The sequence below is a fragment of the Pseudorasbora parva genome, chromosome 23 (genome assembly GCF_024679245.1).
Source record: "Pseudorasbora parva isolate DD20220531a chromosome 23, ASM2467924v1, whole genome shotgun sequence".
Classification (NCBI taxonomy): Eukaryota; Metazoa; Chordata; class Actinopteri; order Cypriniformes; family Gobionidae; genus Pseudorasbora; species Pseudorasbora parva.
In genome coordinates, this window is record NC_090194.1 from 13,800,224 (window position 1) to 13,819,063 (window position 18,840).

General features: G+C 37.1%; 2 protein-coding genes across 3 annotated transcripts; both read right to left on the reverse strand.

Moving 5' to 3' along the window:
- Positions 1-222: 222 nt before the first annotated feature.
- On the reverse strand, positions 223-6,800 carry snx24 (sorting nexin 24). Its single transcript, XM_067432760.1, has 7 exons — positions 6,539-6,800; positions 6,110-6,193; positions 4,201-4,305; positions 4,007-4,101; positions 3,828-3,857; positions 3,498-3,562; positions 223-1,522 (listed from the first exon to the last, which is right to left on the reverse strand). The coding sequence occupies exons 1-7, from the start codon at positions 6,605-6,607 to the stop codon at positions 1,452-1,454; spliced, it is 519 nt and encodes a 172-aa protein (XP_067288861.1). The 5' UTR covers positions 6,608-6,800; the 3' UTR covers positions 223-1,451.
- Positions 6,801-7,987: 1,187 nt separating this feature from the next.
- loxa (lysyl oxidase a) lies at positions 7,988-17,173 on the reverse strand. Of its 2 annotated transcripts, XM_067433750.1 has the most exons (8): positions 17,118-17,173; positions 16,338-17,011; positions 15,360-15,468; positions 14,734-14,871; positions 11,399-11,555; positions 8,855-8,950; positions 8,657-8,772; positions 7,988-8,572 (listed from the first exon to the last, which is right to left on the reverse strand). In XM_067433750.1, the coding sequence occupies exons 2-8, from the start codon at positions 16,954-16,956 to the stop codon at positions 8,566-8,568; spliced, it is 1,242 nt and encodes a 413-aa protein (XP_067289851.1). In that variant the 5' UTR covers positions 16,957-17,011; positions 17,118-17,173; the 3' UTR covers positions 7,988-8,565. The 2 variants fall into 2 exon arrangements, with proteins under 2 accessions (XP_067289851.1, XP_067289852.1); XM_067433751.1 differs by lacking the exons at positions 15,360-15,468; positions 16,338-17,011; positions 17,118-17,173 and having other exon boundaries at positions 14,795-14,862.
- Positions 17,174-18,840: the final 1,667 nt, after the last annotated feature.

Below are 18,840 nucleotides of genomic sequence, written 5' to 3' on the forward strand. Positions count from 1 at the left end.
CTGTTTCAATTGGACAAATGTTTCAAATGCTAAACCTGGACAGGTACTGAATTGTCTTTGATGCATAAGTTTCATTATGCTAAATGCTGTTATTAAACGACCTTTATGCACACTGATTGTGGGATTCAGAATGCTGTTCAGATTGGAATTTGTCTGTATGTGTCAATTTTTTAATAAAAAAAAAAAGTGCAACACTACCACAATATGTCAACACACAAAGTATTGAGGGAAAGGATAAGTGTGTGATGTTTTATTGCTATCAGTTTTAAAATTATATTCAATTACAAACTGATTTTTTTCACCATTGTTAAAGTGCAAGAGACAATGCAAAGTGTCAACAATTACACACATAATGGAATGGCACATCGTCCAAACACAGAATTAATACATCTAAATGAAAGCAAACACTTAACTTCTGTAGAACTGCTTGAAATGGTACATAAATCCATTCTCTGTTTTGTTGTCAGCTTTATAACAACAGCTATGACACATAAATTCTCAAACCGAATTGTCTTTACCAATACTACTTCCATCAGTAGTGTAAAAGCTTTTAAACTAACGTTCACATGTGTTCTTTATACACAGTGAAGTTTCTAGAAATATTAGACTAACATTAGTCCAGACTAAACTGCATTTATAAAGACGTAACCCACTGAAAAGGATTTACTTACCTCCAGGTTAGCAAAGCCAACTTGTGTGACAACGTAATTTTTTTAAACTTTTAACAATAACTTCTTTTTTTTTCTCACAGTTTTGGGCATTAACATGATATAAGATGTGTGTTTGACTTGAAATGGCTCTGTGCAGACTGATGCAGGTCAGTAAAATACCGCAAGAGGGATTAGAGAACAGACAGCTCGGTATGCTTTCGAATTGCCCTCGCTGTATTTTAATGTCCTACAACGATTAGTCTGCGCAGCGCCACTTCAAGTCGAACACACATATACACTGGCTTTACACTAGTTTGGTCCACCCATTACTTCCCTTTTTGCCAATTATAAGCCAAGGGTGGTAATCGAAAAATTGCCACATCAAAAACAAAGTAAATAGCATCCATAAAATTCAATAGCATAATGAAAAGGTTCAAGGCTCTTCATCAACTTCCTTATTTGATAAGTCACCTCATCTGGAGAGAGAGTCAGTGGATGAAAATCCATCTGACCTCATATATGACACGAGGAGAGATGTGCAAAATACATGCGGAGGTACTTCTGATATTAAATGAGACCTTAATTCGGCAGTCGATACGAATGTTCACTAAAACTAAATCTCAATTCCTGCTTTCGCAGAACACAAAAACAAATCAATCTCATGGAGTGTTGAAACCAAACTGCACTCCTAAAGGCTGTAATGAGCGAGTCTGTTAAACTGGCGCTGTGTGATTTAGTGTTGGTAAAATGAATCCCTTTTTATCCATGAACTTGATGTGATGTCATCCGTAGTGCTGAGATCTACCTTGGCTGGAAGTCTGGATAAAATATTCCACGTATCACACCTTCAATAACCATATTTGAAAACGTATCTGCAAATAATTGAAAAGCATTCATTAAATGTTTATGTAACGTAATACATATGCAGTGTTTATTACAGGATTGTTTTTTGTAGGATGTCTTTTACTAAAATAAAAAAAATTTCAACAAGACCCTGAAACTTTAACTACACGGTGACAAATGAACAGTAATTAGACTCAGTTCAATTCAGATTTAATAACCTGTGGTTCAGTGAGAGTGAGTCATCTGGGTCAGTTCAAGATGGGCAATGTCTGACTGATTTACAAATAAATGGCTGAAATGTTGCATCAGTTGAAAGTTGCTTAAGTTCAGTATACATCTAGACCGATCAGGCATAACATTATGGCCAGACAGGTAAAGTGAATAACACTGATTATCTCTTCATCACGGCACCGGTTATTGGCTGGGATATATTAGGCAGTAAGTGAACATTTTGTCCTCAAAGGTGATGTGTTAGAAGCAGGAAAAATGGGCAAGCGTAAGGACTTGAGTGAATTTGACAAGGGCCAACTTGTGATGACTAGATGACTGCCAGAGCATCTCCAAAACCGCAGCTATTTTTGGGTGTTCCCAGTCTGCAGTAGTCAGTATCTATCAAAAGTGGTCCAAGGAAGGAACAGTGGTGAAGCGGCGACGGGGTCATGGCCAAGTCTCATTAATGCATGTGGGGAACGATGGCTGGCCCGTGAGGTCCGATCAAATGGACAAGCTACTGTAGCTCAAATTGCTAAAGAAATGAATGCTGGTTCTAATAGAAAGGTGTCAGAATACACAGTGCATCAGTTTGTTGCATATAGGGCTGCATAACCGCAGAACAGTCAGGGTAGCCATGCTGATCCCTGTCCACCACCGAATGCACTGGCACGTGAGCATCAGAACTGGACCAGAGCAATGGAAGAAGGTGGCCTGGTCTGATGACTCACATTTTCTTTTAAATCACGTGGATGGCCGGGTGTGTGTGCGTCACTTATCTTGGGAACACATGGCACCAGGATGCACTACGGGAAGAAGGCAAGCCAGCGGAGGGCAGAGGCAGTGTGTGCTTTGTGCTATGTTCCGCTGGGAAACCTTGGGTCCTGCCATCCATGTAGATGTTACTTGGACACATACCCCCTACCTAAGCATTGTTCCAGACCATGTACACCTTTTCATGTAAAACGGTATTCCCTGGTGGCTGTGGCCTCTTTCAGCAGGATAATGCGTCCTGGTACAAAGCGAAAATGGTTCAGGAATGGTTTGAGGAGCACAACAATGAGTTTTGAGGTGTTAACTTGGCCTCCAAATTAATCTAAATCGAATAGAGCATCTGTGGGACATGCTGAACATACAAACCCAATCCATCCAACTTACAGGACTTAAAGGGTCTGCTGCTAACATCTTAGTGCCAGATACCACAGCACACCTTGTTTTGGCAGCAAAACAAAGTGCTGCAAAAGGGGGACCAACAAAATATGCGAAAATGTTTTGCCTGATCGGTGTGTATATGTAGGCCTTCACTTACAAAAGTGATAATACATTAAAGTATAGATAAATATATTTATCTATTTTAAATCTATACTTGATTTAATGCAGTCCCATTTTTGTATTTATTTATGTATTTATTATATATTTTACTGTATACATTTAACAATTTATTGCTTTTTTTTATCTGTGACTCCCCAACGAGCAGTGGAGGAAATATGAAAGTACATGCATTCTTCTGCCCATCAAAGGTTTACTTCACCCAAAAATGAAAATTCTGTCATCATTTACTCACCCTCAAGGTGGCAGCCATTGATTATCATAGTATTTTTCCCCCACTATGGTAATGGCTGTCGAGATCTGCTTGGTTACAAACATTTTTCCAAATATCTTCCTTTGTGTTCAGCTTAAGAAAGAAATTCATACAGCTTTGGAACAACTTGAGGGTGACTAAGTGGTTACAGAATTTTCATTTTTGGGTGAAATATCCCTTTAAAAAACAAAAGCCAAATGATAGACGTGTACCGTTGGTGGCAGGCAGCAGATAGGGATCCCTCAGGAAGAGAAGTGCTGGTTGATGTGTCAGTTTACTGCAGTGTTTTTTTAGAGGAAAGGTCAGAAAGACAGAGACAGATAGAGCAGAATGACTCACAAACTAGTTTAGTTTCTGATGACAGTGTTAAAAACACAAAGCTGACTGTGAAATTTATCACACGGGTGGTGTCATTTCCCAGCCAGCGCAATAACTTCTCAAAAATGCTTTTATATAAGCACGTCACACATCAAAATGGCTCTGATTTTTACATTTTGTGCTACTTTCAGATGGAAATATTCCAATCAAAGAAGCCGACATACCTTGATTCCTCCGATTCCGTTTCAAATGATCTAAACAGGAAAAAGACAGTCATTTTAACACCCATTTACATTTTACAATGATCTTTTTTAATTACTATATTGATAAGTCTGATGTCTGTCCAAAGGTCTGCTTTCTAAGGCCTTTACTTCAGACTAAATTACACACTATAAAACCTTACCCACAACTCTCCGTTTTTGGCAGTGATGGGAAATGGCGGATATTGAGGAAATCCAAGAATATCTTTGGAAGAACCTCATTTTCCATGATTATAGTCTACACAGACACACAAAAAACAATCAAATGGTTATTCCAGAAAACGAGAAAAGGGCTGTTTGTCACTGTGTGATTTCTTTTAAGCAAACAGATAAATACCTGGAGGTAGAGCTCTAGTCCCTGTCTCCTCTGCTCAAGAACTTTAGGTACCCAGTTTCTCACATGCTTTGAAGGGATTTCAGGAGGTTTAATGCTCTTTTTAAGCTATAAAAAAGCAGTTAGAGGTGAAAAAAAAAACATGTTACAAACTTTCCAGAAGGTAACTCTAGAGTTTACACACAGGTCAGGCATGTTTTTCAAGTGGATTTTCTGCATTTTGCCAAAACTGTAAATTGCGTAAAAATCCACTTCATCTGACACTTGACGTCGAATATCCTCTTTCCTCAAAGTTTACACAATCAAATAATCTTGATGTACTCTAGTAGCACACAATAATAGTCAACATTCTTTCTGACCACATACAGTAAATAAAAAGTACAAAACTAATACATTGTGCTGAGCTGAGAAATTTTCCAAGGAACTATTTGAGCAACACTTCTTTTTCACATTTACATTTGCTATCAAATCGATTAATCGCATCCAAAATAAACGTTTGTTTACATAATGTGTGTACTGTGTATAATTATTATGTATGTATAAACACATTCATGTATATATGAAACATTTGCATGTTTATACATATACAGTATATTTATATAACAATATAGACAGGGCCAGCAGAGAAGGCCCTGATAGCCCTGTCAGCCCACCACTGTGTGTGTGTGTGTGTGTGTGTGTGTGTGTGTGTGTGTGTGTGTGTGTGTGTGTGTGTGTGTGTGTGTGTGTGTGTGTGTGTGTGTATATATATATATATATATATATATATATATATATATATATATATATATATATATATATATATATATATATATATATATATATATATATATATATATATGCGCTAAGTTTAAGTTTTTTTTATATAAATGTATACATGCATGTGTGTATTTATATATACATAATAATTATACACAGTACACAAAAATTATGTAACAAACGTATTTTGGATGCATTTAATCGTGACAGTTGCTATATAATAATAATAATAATAATAATAATATATTACCGATTTTTCAGTTAGAGTCAAAATATATTAGTTAACATTCAATTTCATGAATTAACAATGAGTTAATATTTTTACAGCATATAATTTAGGAAATATCTAAAATGTCTTGGAGATATCAAAATGTTTCATTCACAACAAAAACGGTCTAAGTCTCTTTTGTGCCTCTACTTATAAACGCATAAACAGTTATAAGGCTTATGAGAGTTTATTAAAAGATTTTACTATTTTTATATAATTTTTTATGTGCATCCAATATAATTGTTCTTTGTTAATTCATGTTCAATATACATTAACCAATCTTAATTAATTGAAGTGTTAAGAATGTATTAAAAGTATACAAATATTAATTACGCTTACGTTTCATGCATTTAGCAGATGTTTTTATCCAAAACAAAAAAAAACAAGTTATAATGAGTCATACAAAGCAATTGAGTTATAATTAAAGGGAGAGTACACAAAAAAATTAAATTCATCATTTACTTATTTATATTATGGAAGTCAATGGGGCCCATAACCTGTTTGGTTCCCGACATTCCTTAAAATATCTTCTTTTGTGTTCAGCAGAAGAAAGAAATTCATACAGGTTTGAAACAACATGCGGGTAAATTATTAAAGTAATTAGAGTAAATGATTACAGAATTTTCATTTTTGGGTGAACTGTCCCTTTAAGATGAATAAATGCTGCAAGTAATGTTTATCTGTGGTTTATGTTAATGTATATAGCCTGAAACTGCTCTGACATTCATAAAATAAAACTTTGTGATTGAGCCCTGGATATTCACACCACAATGTACATTCTAGTTTTTTTCTGATCCATTTTTTCCTTTACCCAACACAGTATTTCATTACGTATTTTATTGTGGTGTGATAAAGAGTATTGTAAGCAGTTTTAAGCGCTCTTACCATTTTATGCAGGGCGTGAAATTCACTGTATCGTTTCTCAACAGTGTGCTGTCTACCACACATGAGCACCTCGATCTTAAAAACCTGGAGAGAAAAAGTGCGTTTCTATCATTTCCTTCATATAAAATACAGTCTATTTGAGTGTGCTGAGATGGCTCATACATATCAGGATGAATTCACTTTAAATAAATATCAAAAACCTAGACATCATTTACGGACGTCATAGGCGCGGTTGGGGTGTTTTGAATCCCGTTAAAACGCGTCCAAACATGCTCTAAATAGTCAGCTCACTGGGCTTTGAGACACTGCCAAAATGTGTACGTGTTAAAGCGACATTTATAGTTATTTAGTGAGGTCAAGTGTAACGTTTATTATAATGACAGCGTGTTTACGCAGCTGGCTCGTTTTTAAAGTAGCTATTGGACTCACCGTGTAGCCCTTCTCCGCGTTACTGCCCTCCGATCGAAAAGACGGGATTGACACATCTATAGGATGCATGATCCAACGAGATATCTTAGTAATTATGTGGCACACCAGGTCAAATAACTGTGAGAGATTTCGGTGGGCCCTTCAGAGTATTTTTTTCTGGTGGTCGACTTCACTGGACGCCTGACATCATGAGAATTGAAAATATTCAACGCGCTTCTTCTCCATCGCACGCGGGAGGGTCAGCGGTTGGTCTGCAGATGTAATGCTGCCACCTATCGTTCTGACAGAGAATACAACAGAATAACACGTTTCAGCGATGAGCGTGCGTATGACAGGTTTCTGTTCTGTGGACTGTTTATCTGCTTTTCTGCTTCCTGTGCTCTTTTTGTTAACTAGGTAATTAATTTATGCCCTAGTTTCATGGTTATAGTTTGCCTTGTTCACTTGTTTCTTGCTCAGTTTTTTTCTGCTGGGTACTTAAAGGCACAGAATGTAAGTTTACATAAGCTTATCCAAAACAGGCATAGCTTAATGATATTGTGGATGAGTGTGGAATCATGGGAGTTGTTGTCTTGACTTGTCACCTCCACAACTGATGGAAAGGAATCCGATGGACTTGGGCAGAAATCATGTGATTGAGCAAATGTATTAAAGTTTTATAATGTTACAGTGGTCTGAAGCTGGACAAAATAAGAGCCTGCGTGAAACACCAGTCTAAGAGCTTTTAGTATGCTTACATTGCAGTCGGACACTTCCACTCTTTTCGTTACGTAGGTTTTTTGTTTTGTTTTTTGGACCCACTTTATATTAGGTAAGTACTAACATTTGAATTAATAATTTTATACAATGCATGTTTTGTGTAGGCCTACATACAAGTTTTTACATTGCACTTACATTTTTAAAAATTACATCTTTAATTTTTTGTTACAATTACACTGGTTACACTTCCCTTACACCTAACCCTACCCTTAAACTTATCACCGCATACCATTTCACCATTACCATCACATTACCACCCATACCATCACACTTGTCCCTAACTTTACCCATATCCCACGTGAATATGGGCAAAAGTGATTTGCAATATGATATAAACTACTTTGTGGCTGTGAAAGAGTGTTGCTTCCACTTAACAGTTTACCGTGCAATATTTAGTAGTGAGGAAATTTTACAAATTTGCTTATTGCACCGATGGCAACTTATCACGATACCAATTCACTGAGCTCCTGAATGCGGCCCATTCTTTCACGAGTGTTTGTAGAAGCATCTGCATGCCCATTGCACATGATTTTATACACATGAACACTTGAATTCAATGATTTGAACTATTTTTCCCAATACTTTTGACAATATGGTGAAGTGTTTATGTTTATGAAGTGTATAGTGTTATTTATAATAATGTGAGAATACCAAGTCAGAATACAAAAAATACAAATGCACTTATTGAGGCTGAGTGTGAAGTTTATTCAAGTAATTTTCATTTCATACATAAATGTGTTGCAGTAATACGAGTATCTGTATTTAAATATCTACTTAGAATACACAACTAAAGCATTGCTCTAGCACACAAAAAAGCATGTTTTATGTTAAAAACCCCTGTGTGGATCAACATCTAAAGGTTTCATTTTTTTTATATTTGATCAGTCTGAGAGAATGATGCAAAATGATTTGGGGAATGTGTGGTATCTCTGCAAACTGCGGCAGTTTCTGGCAACATAATCAACATTTTCTCTATTTTTTAGGAGGAATCCAGGACAATATGACCCTGGACACTTATAAAAAACATTGTTTTTGCTTAATAATTTCAAAGCAAAAAATAAAAATAAAAAATAAAATGCAATTCACTGTAAATCTGTACTTATGCCTCAGGTTTTATATTGTGTGGCATAGTCAACATTAAAATGCCCTGCTGATTAATGGCTCTCACAAACAGGAAAGTGTCTATTCATCTGTTCACTTTGTTGCAGGTTTTTTATCATCAAACTTCATTTCTGATGAATTATTCCTTTGGATTATTTAGTAGATTCTTAATACCTGAAATAAAACCAAAAATACATTTGTTAAATTAAAAATAGATGCTGTTGCCTTAGTCATTCTAAATATTTAAGGTATACTCACTGTGAAATATGACATCCTGAAACATAAGCATAGTTTCCGGTGTAACGTACATCACAGCGCACAATATTGTTACTGTAGTCCGACTCTGGCACCTGGTAACTGGGATTTACACTAACCTAAAGCAGAAAGGGAAAATGAACTCAGGAACAAGATCCTGGATATTTCTTGAATACAATAACTCTTGATTAAGGCCAAAACCTTGAGGATGTAGTTTCCAGGTTTCACATCGGTAATATCTATCCATTGGCAGTCGATGTCAGCATTGTAAGTGTCATAACACCCTGGACTCAGACCCTGGAACAACAACAACAGTATACTTTCAGCACACGCATGGTAAAGGTATGTTATTTGGGTTGCACTTGATTCTACTGTACGTGCACTTGAGTGTATACTTACAGCTTTCTTACCAAAAAAATACTGGGTATTATAAGGTAAATATGGGTTAAGATTAGGTTTAGGGGTAGATTCAGTGTTAATGTCTAGCTATTATACAGTTATTGTAATCATTATAATAGGTACATAATGTACATGTGAAACAAGACTGTAAAATACAGTGCTACTATTATTGGATGAAACCAAGGAACAGCATCATGATATTACTATGGTACCATGTTGCAACAGTCCTTCACTCTTCGCTATTGCAATGTATATCCATCTTCTCAAAAAAGACAAAAATGTGGGACAGGACTTGATTTTGTCCATTTGGGAATTGATTGGATGGTTATGTGAGTGACATCATCAGAGAAGAGATGCGGCAAGAGGGAGGGGAAGTAATTCTGATGAAATATTACGAGGGCACGAATAATATATGTTTGTGTGTGTGTGTGTAGATATAATTTATAGTAAATAATGCAAGGCTCCATAATAAATAAGAATTGTCAATTGTTTCTGCCATTTAATGGTGACTAATGTCTCAGGTGTGTTTGCAACATAAACACTTGCAAATGGTTGTCAGAATAATTACACATTGACTTTTTGAATTTTCACAAACCTGGTGATTCTGAAATGCATTTTGAATCTATCCAAGATAGTGCACAATGCGGTAAAAATATGAACATATCTCATTGAAATGTCAAAAGTATATTTAGATTTTGATTTTACCCAATATTTGTGTTTTATCTATCGATTTTGTTTAGTGCTGTTAGCTTAGCAACATGCTAACCTCAAAGTCTTCTGAAATCAGTGGTGAGTTGAGTCTGTTGTGCTTTTCATGAGAGCTATTTTCATAATTTACAGAGATCATTTTAAAGCTGCAGTTGGGAGTTTTTAGAAAACGTTGACTTAGCCTGCAAATTTGAACAAGCACAACTTACAGGGCACTCCCCTTGCTCTTTGCTAGCTACAGCCCTCCCTCCACAGCTCCTTCTTATCACAACGGAGCCTGCCGTGAACGCGCAGGCCTACCGATGACAGCGGATAAACAGTTATGGCACATTCAGTGGTACGGACGAAACGCAACAATGTGATTTACTTTGACTATGACCTGCCCATACTTTGACTACAAACTTGGTCCTCAAAACATGACGTATTTTGCAATACATGTAATATAACTATATGACGTTGCACTATTTCTATAAGTAATAAATAGCTAGTAAGATAATATAACAGTAACTAACGTCACAGTATGCAAGTATTATTCTATTGATATGTAAATAAGGTTTACTAGTACATTATTTCAGCAACATGACAAGCCAGTGAATTAGTAGGTTTCAATAGTTGCTTTGCACAGTGCGTTTGCACAGATATATTTTAACTGTATGTTATGCTACAGTTTTGACACAGTTGTGTAGTTCTTTAAAAAAATGAATCAAATCGAGCAGGGATACTTGTCAAGCAGAAATCTGGCTAACTCTGCATCGGTTTTTAATCCTTTCAGGACAAGTAACGTTAGCTCCCTCCACCCTGGAAAAGCTGCTAAAATCTAATTTTTTTTTGTCTTTTCCCGTTTACCCGTCTTTATTTTATGAGCAGGTGCCACCCGAGGAATTGGCAGTTTGGATTGTTTGTCCGCCATAAGCAAAGCTGTGGGAATTTGAACTGTATGCGCTGTGTATGAGAGGGGGTTGTGAGCCGCACATGAGCTTGATTGACACTGCTGAGACACTCCTCCTGGCTCTGATTGGTTGTTTCTTACAGGGAGCGATGTATTTCCGCAAATGGCAATAGGACCACTGGGAGGAGCCAGAGGAGCTTGATTTTTTCTTATATTCTACTGTCAGGACATAATGACAGGTTTAACAAATATGTAAAAAATAAATTTTTACAAAAATTACCTACTGCAGCTTTAAAGCGGAGTGCTCAAATACGTCACATATGAGGTGTGATTTCAAATCTGTAGCTTGGAGTCATAGAAATATATAAATACTGACTTTAAAATCACCATGAAATCAAAATGGACAATTTTTTTTTTTTTTAAATATTGGTGTATTTATTATAAATTATTTGTTCGTCCATATCATTTTTTTTTTTATTCATCTGACTCGTAATCAAAATAACTTCCTCTCCCTTTTGCAGTGACATCTCTTTACGGATGATATGTTTATTGGCATGAGGGCGGGATAACCTGTCAATAACATAAGATCCACCAATAGCAGACCACAAACATCCAATCAATTCCCTATGGACAATATCAAGTCCTGCCCTACTTTTTTTCTTGTTCGAGAAGCTAAATATATGTCGCAATAGGGAAGAAAAGACTATCACAACTTCCGTTTTATGCCGACTTTAATAAATGTGTGTGACCTGAGTGTGGGAGGTGCAGGCGAATCGTCGGTAGTAGCCGTAGTCGCAGGACGTGTCCTCAAGACAGAAACTGGCCTTGTGTCCCTCTGCTACTCTTCTCTGAGAAGTGGCGTCCAGCAGGTCATAATGGCTGAACTCATCCATGCTGTGGTAGTGCCTAGAGACAGCAAAATAAATCAGGCTATTATCGTCACGCATGACTTCCAACTGGTGCATTTCAAATGTTGCCTCCCTCTGGGAATCGCATTGCTAAGTGGGCTAGTCATTTGGATTTTCAACGCTATAATCCACTTGATGAATTTTCTTAACACTGGGTCATGCATCAGATCTTTAGGCAGAGAAGAATGTTATGCGGAGCCTTTCCAGATGAACTCCATGGCCAGTGTTTGAGCAGGAATTTACACCACGCCAGCCTCTGCTTAGTTTACCTCAAAAAGTTTCAACGGCGCCAGTAAAATTGTTAAAAGGACAGTTCACACAAATGCAATTACAATAAATGGGGACTTTTGAGCTTCAAAAATGCAGCAAAAGCACCATAAATGCTTCTTAAAGCCATTCAATAGCTTTGTATGAGGAACAGACAGAAATGTGATCTTTTCCTTCCAAGCTGTTAATTTGAGAATCACTGCTACCATATCATTAGCTGTTTCCATCTACCTATTTGTAAGCCATTTTTTGGGGATATTGCATACATTTTTTTAGCAGACTAAGATGTGCGCATGAAGGTGAAGATAGGCCTAACACGATGCACAACAAAAATATGTCATATGACTTTGCCTCAACTGTCAGAACTGGGGCGCAGTGGTATGGCACATATACTAACCAGCAGACCAAATTCATTGCACAACTTTACCTCAAATACCGGTTTGGTCATTCTGAAATGCCTGAGCCAAAGTGTCCATCATCAAAATAATGTTACGGTATAACAAGCCTGCGTCTCACACGATTGCTTCCCAAAACACATATCTGATCACAAAAATAACATGACAGTGGTTATTGCATTTCATCTGCGCACATTTTGAGGCGCGAGTCATGCAGTTTATGTAGGATAAAAGAGCCAGAGTGGCTTCCTCGATTGCAGCAACTTCCTTTTTCCAGTGGTTTTTAGATATCTGTGCCAATATACAATTTTGTTCTCTTGAACACATGGAATGAAACACTCCTTTATTCGCATGTGATATTCCAATTTTGCATAGGTTTATAAGCAGGGACTAAAATGAACTTTTTGTCACACCTGCCAATAGCCTGTGATTTTTTTTTTTTAAACTACCAGCCATAAAATAGTTTTTTAATAGGTTATGACCAATTTCAATATTACAATTTCGATACCACAGCTAAAACGACTAGCCTTACTAATATAAATTTAAAACCATATTAAAGACAAGTAAATATTAAAATGGTTAATTACAAGCAAATACAGTAGAACGAAGAGGTAGGTCTAACAGTTGTTTTCAGGTAGTCTACAAAAATATAATGAAGTAATTAATCAAACAAAAAATAGCACTAACCTAACTAACCTCACTGTATCAATTAAACTGATTAATCCTAATTAAAGTTACAAAAGTTATTGAGTCAAGAGCAGTGAGTGATTTTTTTCTTTGTCTTTTGTTGTTTGATTAAATTACATTTGATTACATAACAGACGGCAGGAGGTTTATTAGGCTATACTGTTACGCATATGCTTTATTTCTCGGCTGTTAACGTTCATTTAAGACATAACCGACTATATGTTTACTAGGCTACTCGCCAAGACAATTTTGTGTGAATTTGTCAGTTCAAGAGCAAAAAAGAAAGCTGAGTTAGGTATTTGCACGCGGTCTGACAGCTTTCTGGGAGCGCAGCTCAAATGAGTGAGTAATGAATTGTGTCCTTTTTTGCATCTTCTTGCCCTTGAATATTTAATCAGAAAAATTCTTAAATAAATGCTTAAACTTTAATGATGATGCAGCGCTGGCCCGTCAACGGCCCTGAGCGTTGTTAACATTCATGTTCCCATTGCATTGTTAGAATTCATAAAAAAATGTTTACAATCCAGCTGGGGACTGACAGGCAGTTTCATATTTGCCTCTGCCTCCCTGTGAGTGTTCTTTTTAGCCCCTGCCTAAAAGTTAAATTGGAAACTTCGGATTGAAACATATAGCTATTGAGTTAAATTAGATCAGTCTGATTTGTGAAATAATTCAGATTTGTGAACATCTTTTATTATACATTTTCAACTCTCTTCTCTTCTTTTAACTGCGGGATGTAACTATGGGATTCTTCATCACTGGAGCTGCTGCTTAAAATATCCATGTTCTGTTTGCCAGTTAGCAAAAAGTGTGTGAATAGTTTTGGCAAGCATGTAAATACTGGCTCTCTTCTTCTTCTGTGGGACAAGTGAGTGTCAGAAAGGTAAAGTTGCGCAGTGCCACCTTGGGTAGCAGGTATTTCTGTTTTCAATAAGCGCCATCTACTGTCAGGGAGTGAATTTGCACGTTCACTCTGCACATTGCCAATGAAAATCGCTCGGGTATGAATGCAGAGATGCATCAAAAAATGTCTCAAAATGATCGTCCTGTGTGCACGAGGCGTTATACAAACTAATTTCATGGTGTTTTACATCCTATTTGAGGTTTGAAAACGCCAGGTGCCATTCATTGTGCTTGTATGAAATAAAATCAGCCTGTACATTCTTTAAAATGTCTCTTTTTATGTTCCACAGAATTAAGAATGGTATCGGTTGGGACTGAGTAAATGATTCAAAATGGTATTTTTTGGTGAATGATTTCTTTAAATCGATATTTGATGATTTAGTAGCCCCAGTGTAAAAAAGAACATTTTGTACTGTAAGAAAAGTAAGAAAGAAAAGCAAAAAAACTATCACATTATGACACGTCAAATAAATGCAGATCAGCACACAGACCTCATGCCCCATTTATTCGCAAAACCTAAAGTCATTGTATGCACTGGAGCTTGTCCAAATGTACGCCGTAGTTGGTGGTGAGACACGGCTTACTTCAGGATGAAAATATGCAGTGATCTATTACTGACTCAACTGAAGTATAAGCAGCAACGGGCCTCTGCTAAGTGTTTTCATTTAGACAAGAACACAGACCTTTTTCCTTGCAAAAACAGCACCACCAGCACTAGATTCAGATATCACCCAGATAAAATGCTCAAACCATGATAAAGCCGCAAATGAGCTTCATAATCTTGCTTTTAGCCTACCTAGGAATTCAGTTCATTGCTTCATATCTTCTCCCTTAAGAGTTCTTAATAGTGGTCTGTGGTGCATTACTAAAGATGCAAATGAGAAAAATGCTGCAAATGGTTGGACCGGTCAGAATCAGACTTACTGATGGCAGCTGTGCCATTCCCAGGTGTAGCGCGGCCTGCTGGGAAGAAAGTCGGAGGTACCTTGGTTCTTGACTCGCTGCGGGAACCTCAGCAGCATACGCGTGTCGTAGTCTCTCACGTTGGACCTGTATGCAGTGCTGCTCAACAAAAAACAGCCCAGCGGTTACAGAATATCAGACATTCCTTGAGTTTCTCATATTGTCCTAACAGCTTTCAGAGTGTGTATCTTGGCCCCCGTGGCCACATTTCAAGCGCACATGGAACAACTACAAATGCACGTTGCCAAAGAAAGACTCCGTTTACTGGACTAGACTATTTTTGTGTGCCCCAGTAATGTGTTTCGCAGTCAGGCATGTGATAGTTTTTCCATGTAAACAGCTTTATGCGAAATCTGTTTGTAGAGTTTCTCACTTCCCATTCGTGGCAGAACTTGCGTTTAATTCTTTCCCCTCTCGCAGAGCTGGTTTGAGTTATAAGATGTTTCTACCACATGGGTTTTAAATAGGTTCTCATGACTCATCTGTTACACTCAGAGGAATGCTAGCGAACTAACTCTCCTTCTCTGACTGCAACCATGCACCAAAAATCTTGATTACGTCCTTCTGTTTTATATCAATAATAATACCTTGCCAAGCAGTTTTCCTCAGCGGCGCATCTGAGATTATACATTGGAACTCGCTGCACGTAGGCGGACGCTTGAATGTAGTATGGGTCTCCCACGAGATCAGGCAAACCTATGAAACACTGAAATGTTTTATTAAAAGATACAAGAAAATGAACATAACTATACAAAATAACAGCTTAAACCAGCCTGGCCACCTGACAAATGCCTAAAAACCCTCTTAAACCATCCAACCAGACCACCCTGACCAGCAAACCACCCTAGCCGCTTTTTTGTTTTGTTTTGTTGTTGCTGCAAAGATGTCATTATTTTAAACTGACAGTTTTAATTAAATAAAAAAATACGTAATTATGCAATTGTAATACAAGAGGTGGATCCAATGGCGTCATGCACATTTTTTTTGAGCGAGCACCAGTTATAGTCCTGCCTCACTTTGTTCTATGACTTTTAATCACTTTTTAAGTTTATAATTTTCAAAAAGGGATATACTTTTCATTTTAGCAACTATAGATGGTGGACAGAGTATGAAGTTTGCGACTCGATTTGACTGACCAAAATTAGACATATAAATGGTTGATTTATGCCATAGCATTGCAAAAAAAAAAAAAAAAAAAAACATTTTTAACCCACAATAATCATGCAACTGAAGTATAAAAGATATAATACACTAAATGAATTTGTATTTGTGAAGTTGCCATTAAAATCCACTAAATATGTGGTGATGTTACAATTAAAAAAGTAGATGAGAGAGAGAGAGAGAGAGAGAGAGAGAGAGAGAGAGAGAGAGAGACCAGATAGATAGATAGATAGATAGATAGATAGATAGATAGATAGATAGATAGATAGATAGATAGATAGATAGATAGATAGATAGATAGATAGATAGATAGATAGATAGATAGATAGATAGATAGATAGATAGATAGATAGATAGATAGATAGATAGATAGATAGATAGATAGATAGATAGATAGTCCTTACCATGCTGAAAGTATCCTGTGCCATATCCCGGTCGCTGTGCAGGACGGGGTCTCTCGTATGTGTCATAATAATTATAATACGGGTTGTCCGGGTCAGTAGACTTGTATGGGTTGTAGGGATCATCTCCAACCATCACATCATCGTCCCGAGCGGGTCTGTCGGTGCCGTTGACCGATGCTTGCAGCTGATCCGTGTGATTCCTGCGCCCCTGTGATCCTCTAGCGCGCGCTCCATCGCCACCTGATAACCAGCGCGAGGCGCCACCGCGCGCACCGATACCTGACGGCAAACGCGCGGACCCGCGGCTCTGGGAGGGTCGTGAAGAAGAAGAAGAAGCTGAGCCGTCTGTTCTCGTAGCCGAGTCATCGTTGCGGACGATGGCTATCGGCCTGGCTTGCGCTTGCTCTTTGTTTCCGTCTCGTTTTAACGGTGGCTGATATTCCGAGCCTTGACTTAATATACTAAAGAGTTTGCCGTTGTGCTGCCATTGTATGGTTTGTCTGAGAGCTGCCGCTCCAGTGTTGCCCTGACGCTGAGAATGGCCAGTTTGTACAATGCAACTTAATAAACACACATGCGCAAAGGCGTAAATAAAGGTGTCAATTAAACTCGTACTCATTTTTATGTTTAATTGGATTCTCCAGTTCTTGCTTGCCGATGTTCCAGTAGGCTAACTGAATTAGGGGAACAAAAAACTGGGATAAGTTGTGCTCTTTCATAAAAGCTTGTTTGAAAATAATAATAATAATAATACATTCAATTAAATAAAGTGAGACTTACATAACGGAAAGGTGAGATATCAGTGCGACCTCCTATTGCTCTGCATTTGAACTAACTGATGCGCAAGTGTAAGAGGGAGGAGGAGCTGATTTTTAAAGTTTCTTGTTATACAAGCTCCGGTAACGGAAAAGGCTCGTTCTTATGAAACTGCAAAACGTGAGGTTCAACATGTTCAAAATACGACAAAGAAATGCAAAGAATGTGGAAAAATATTATTCAAATTTTGCTTGGTGCAATAGCTACATTCCCAATCATGCTCACATTAAATGTCACATATTAAAGAAAACATGTTCGCAATAATAAAGGAAACACCTTTTAAAATATAGTGTAAAACATGTGCCATGCTTTTTTTTTTTTTTAAACTTGCTCCTTGAATACACACTAGCCAGCCTATATTAATCATTATTTTCTAACATATCTTTTTAAAGTTAAAATAACCTATTATGTTACTTCCTTATTGAAAAAAAAAAAAAAAAATCTTAATATTTTTAAACAACGACTAGGCCTATTTGTTTATGGTTTGTTGTCATATTGCTGTATTTTTTACATATGTCTATAGACTTTTTGTTACGTTTTCATTTTAAAAATCTAGACTTTTTACAACATTATATTTTTGAGTAACTTAATATATCCACACAAATAAAAGTTTCACCATTAAATAATTGCTTTAAAATTATAATTTTGTTTATTATGTTAAGAAGTTTGAGGAAAGACCGTTTTCATGTTGTGTTGTGACATATCCTCTCAGTCTGACTTTTGGATGAACCTTTAAGAGGCACTTTACAAAAAATCTTGGCAAAGATGCTCCACATATCAATGTTCTCATAGAATAAGGCCTCCAAAGTAAGCAAAACACATTTCAGGATGTTGTTGCTCATAAAACAAAATCTGTTTTTATTTTCCTCCAATCACTAAATCCTTTCTGCCACTTCTTTGAAAAGGGAAAGCAAAGTGAAGTGTGGGGTCTTCGCAGGTTTACGAGGTGCTATGTTAAACATCACATGTGCTTAGTTACAATAGGAGCTCATGTGTTGTTGGAAACTGTTCTGCGTTCGTCACATGATGCACTGTTTATAACATTCAATCATAAACGCACCTGGGCCACCCAGACCTTAACGTAGATGTCTTCTTCCATTCTTTCCCTCAACTGTACATGCTCTCATCTGACCCGACAACTGACTTATACTTTCCCATGAGAGATGCATCCTATGGCTTGCAAAGAAAGCATGATTGCTAGTTAGAAGAACTTAATCAATGGTCTTCAAATTCTGAGTCTAGCCTCTTAAACCACTCGTGCCCAGTGACAAACCACAAGGACCAATATTGCAGAGCTTCCCGAAGGCTTTTCCCCTCTCTTTTCAGTGACAACAGAGAAAATCCTTTAAATTTAAGGGTTCACTGAACGGGTATCATACATTATACTATTTCATTGTGGCCTTCGTTCTAAACCCATAGACTAGGCAACATGTTATCGGAGTCAATGTAAAATTAAGTTCTGGTAGAGCTACTATCATTCATCATCCACGAGTGCAGTGAACTTACATAATTTGGACACTAGAGGGCACATTTTAACTTAACAAAAATCTTGAGGAAATGTTTGTATCCGTGCTGTAAATGTAGAACAAAGATGCCCAACTTAGTTAAGATAATGCAATTAAGATAACGCAAATGAAGAAAATTATAACGACAAATTATATATATAAAATATTATATATATATATAT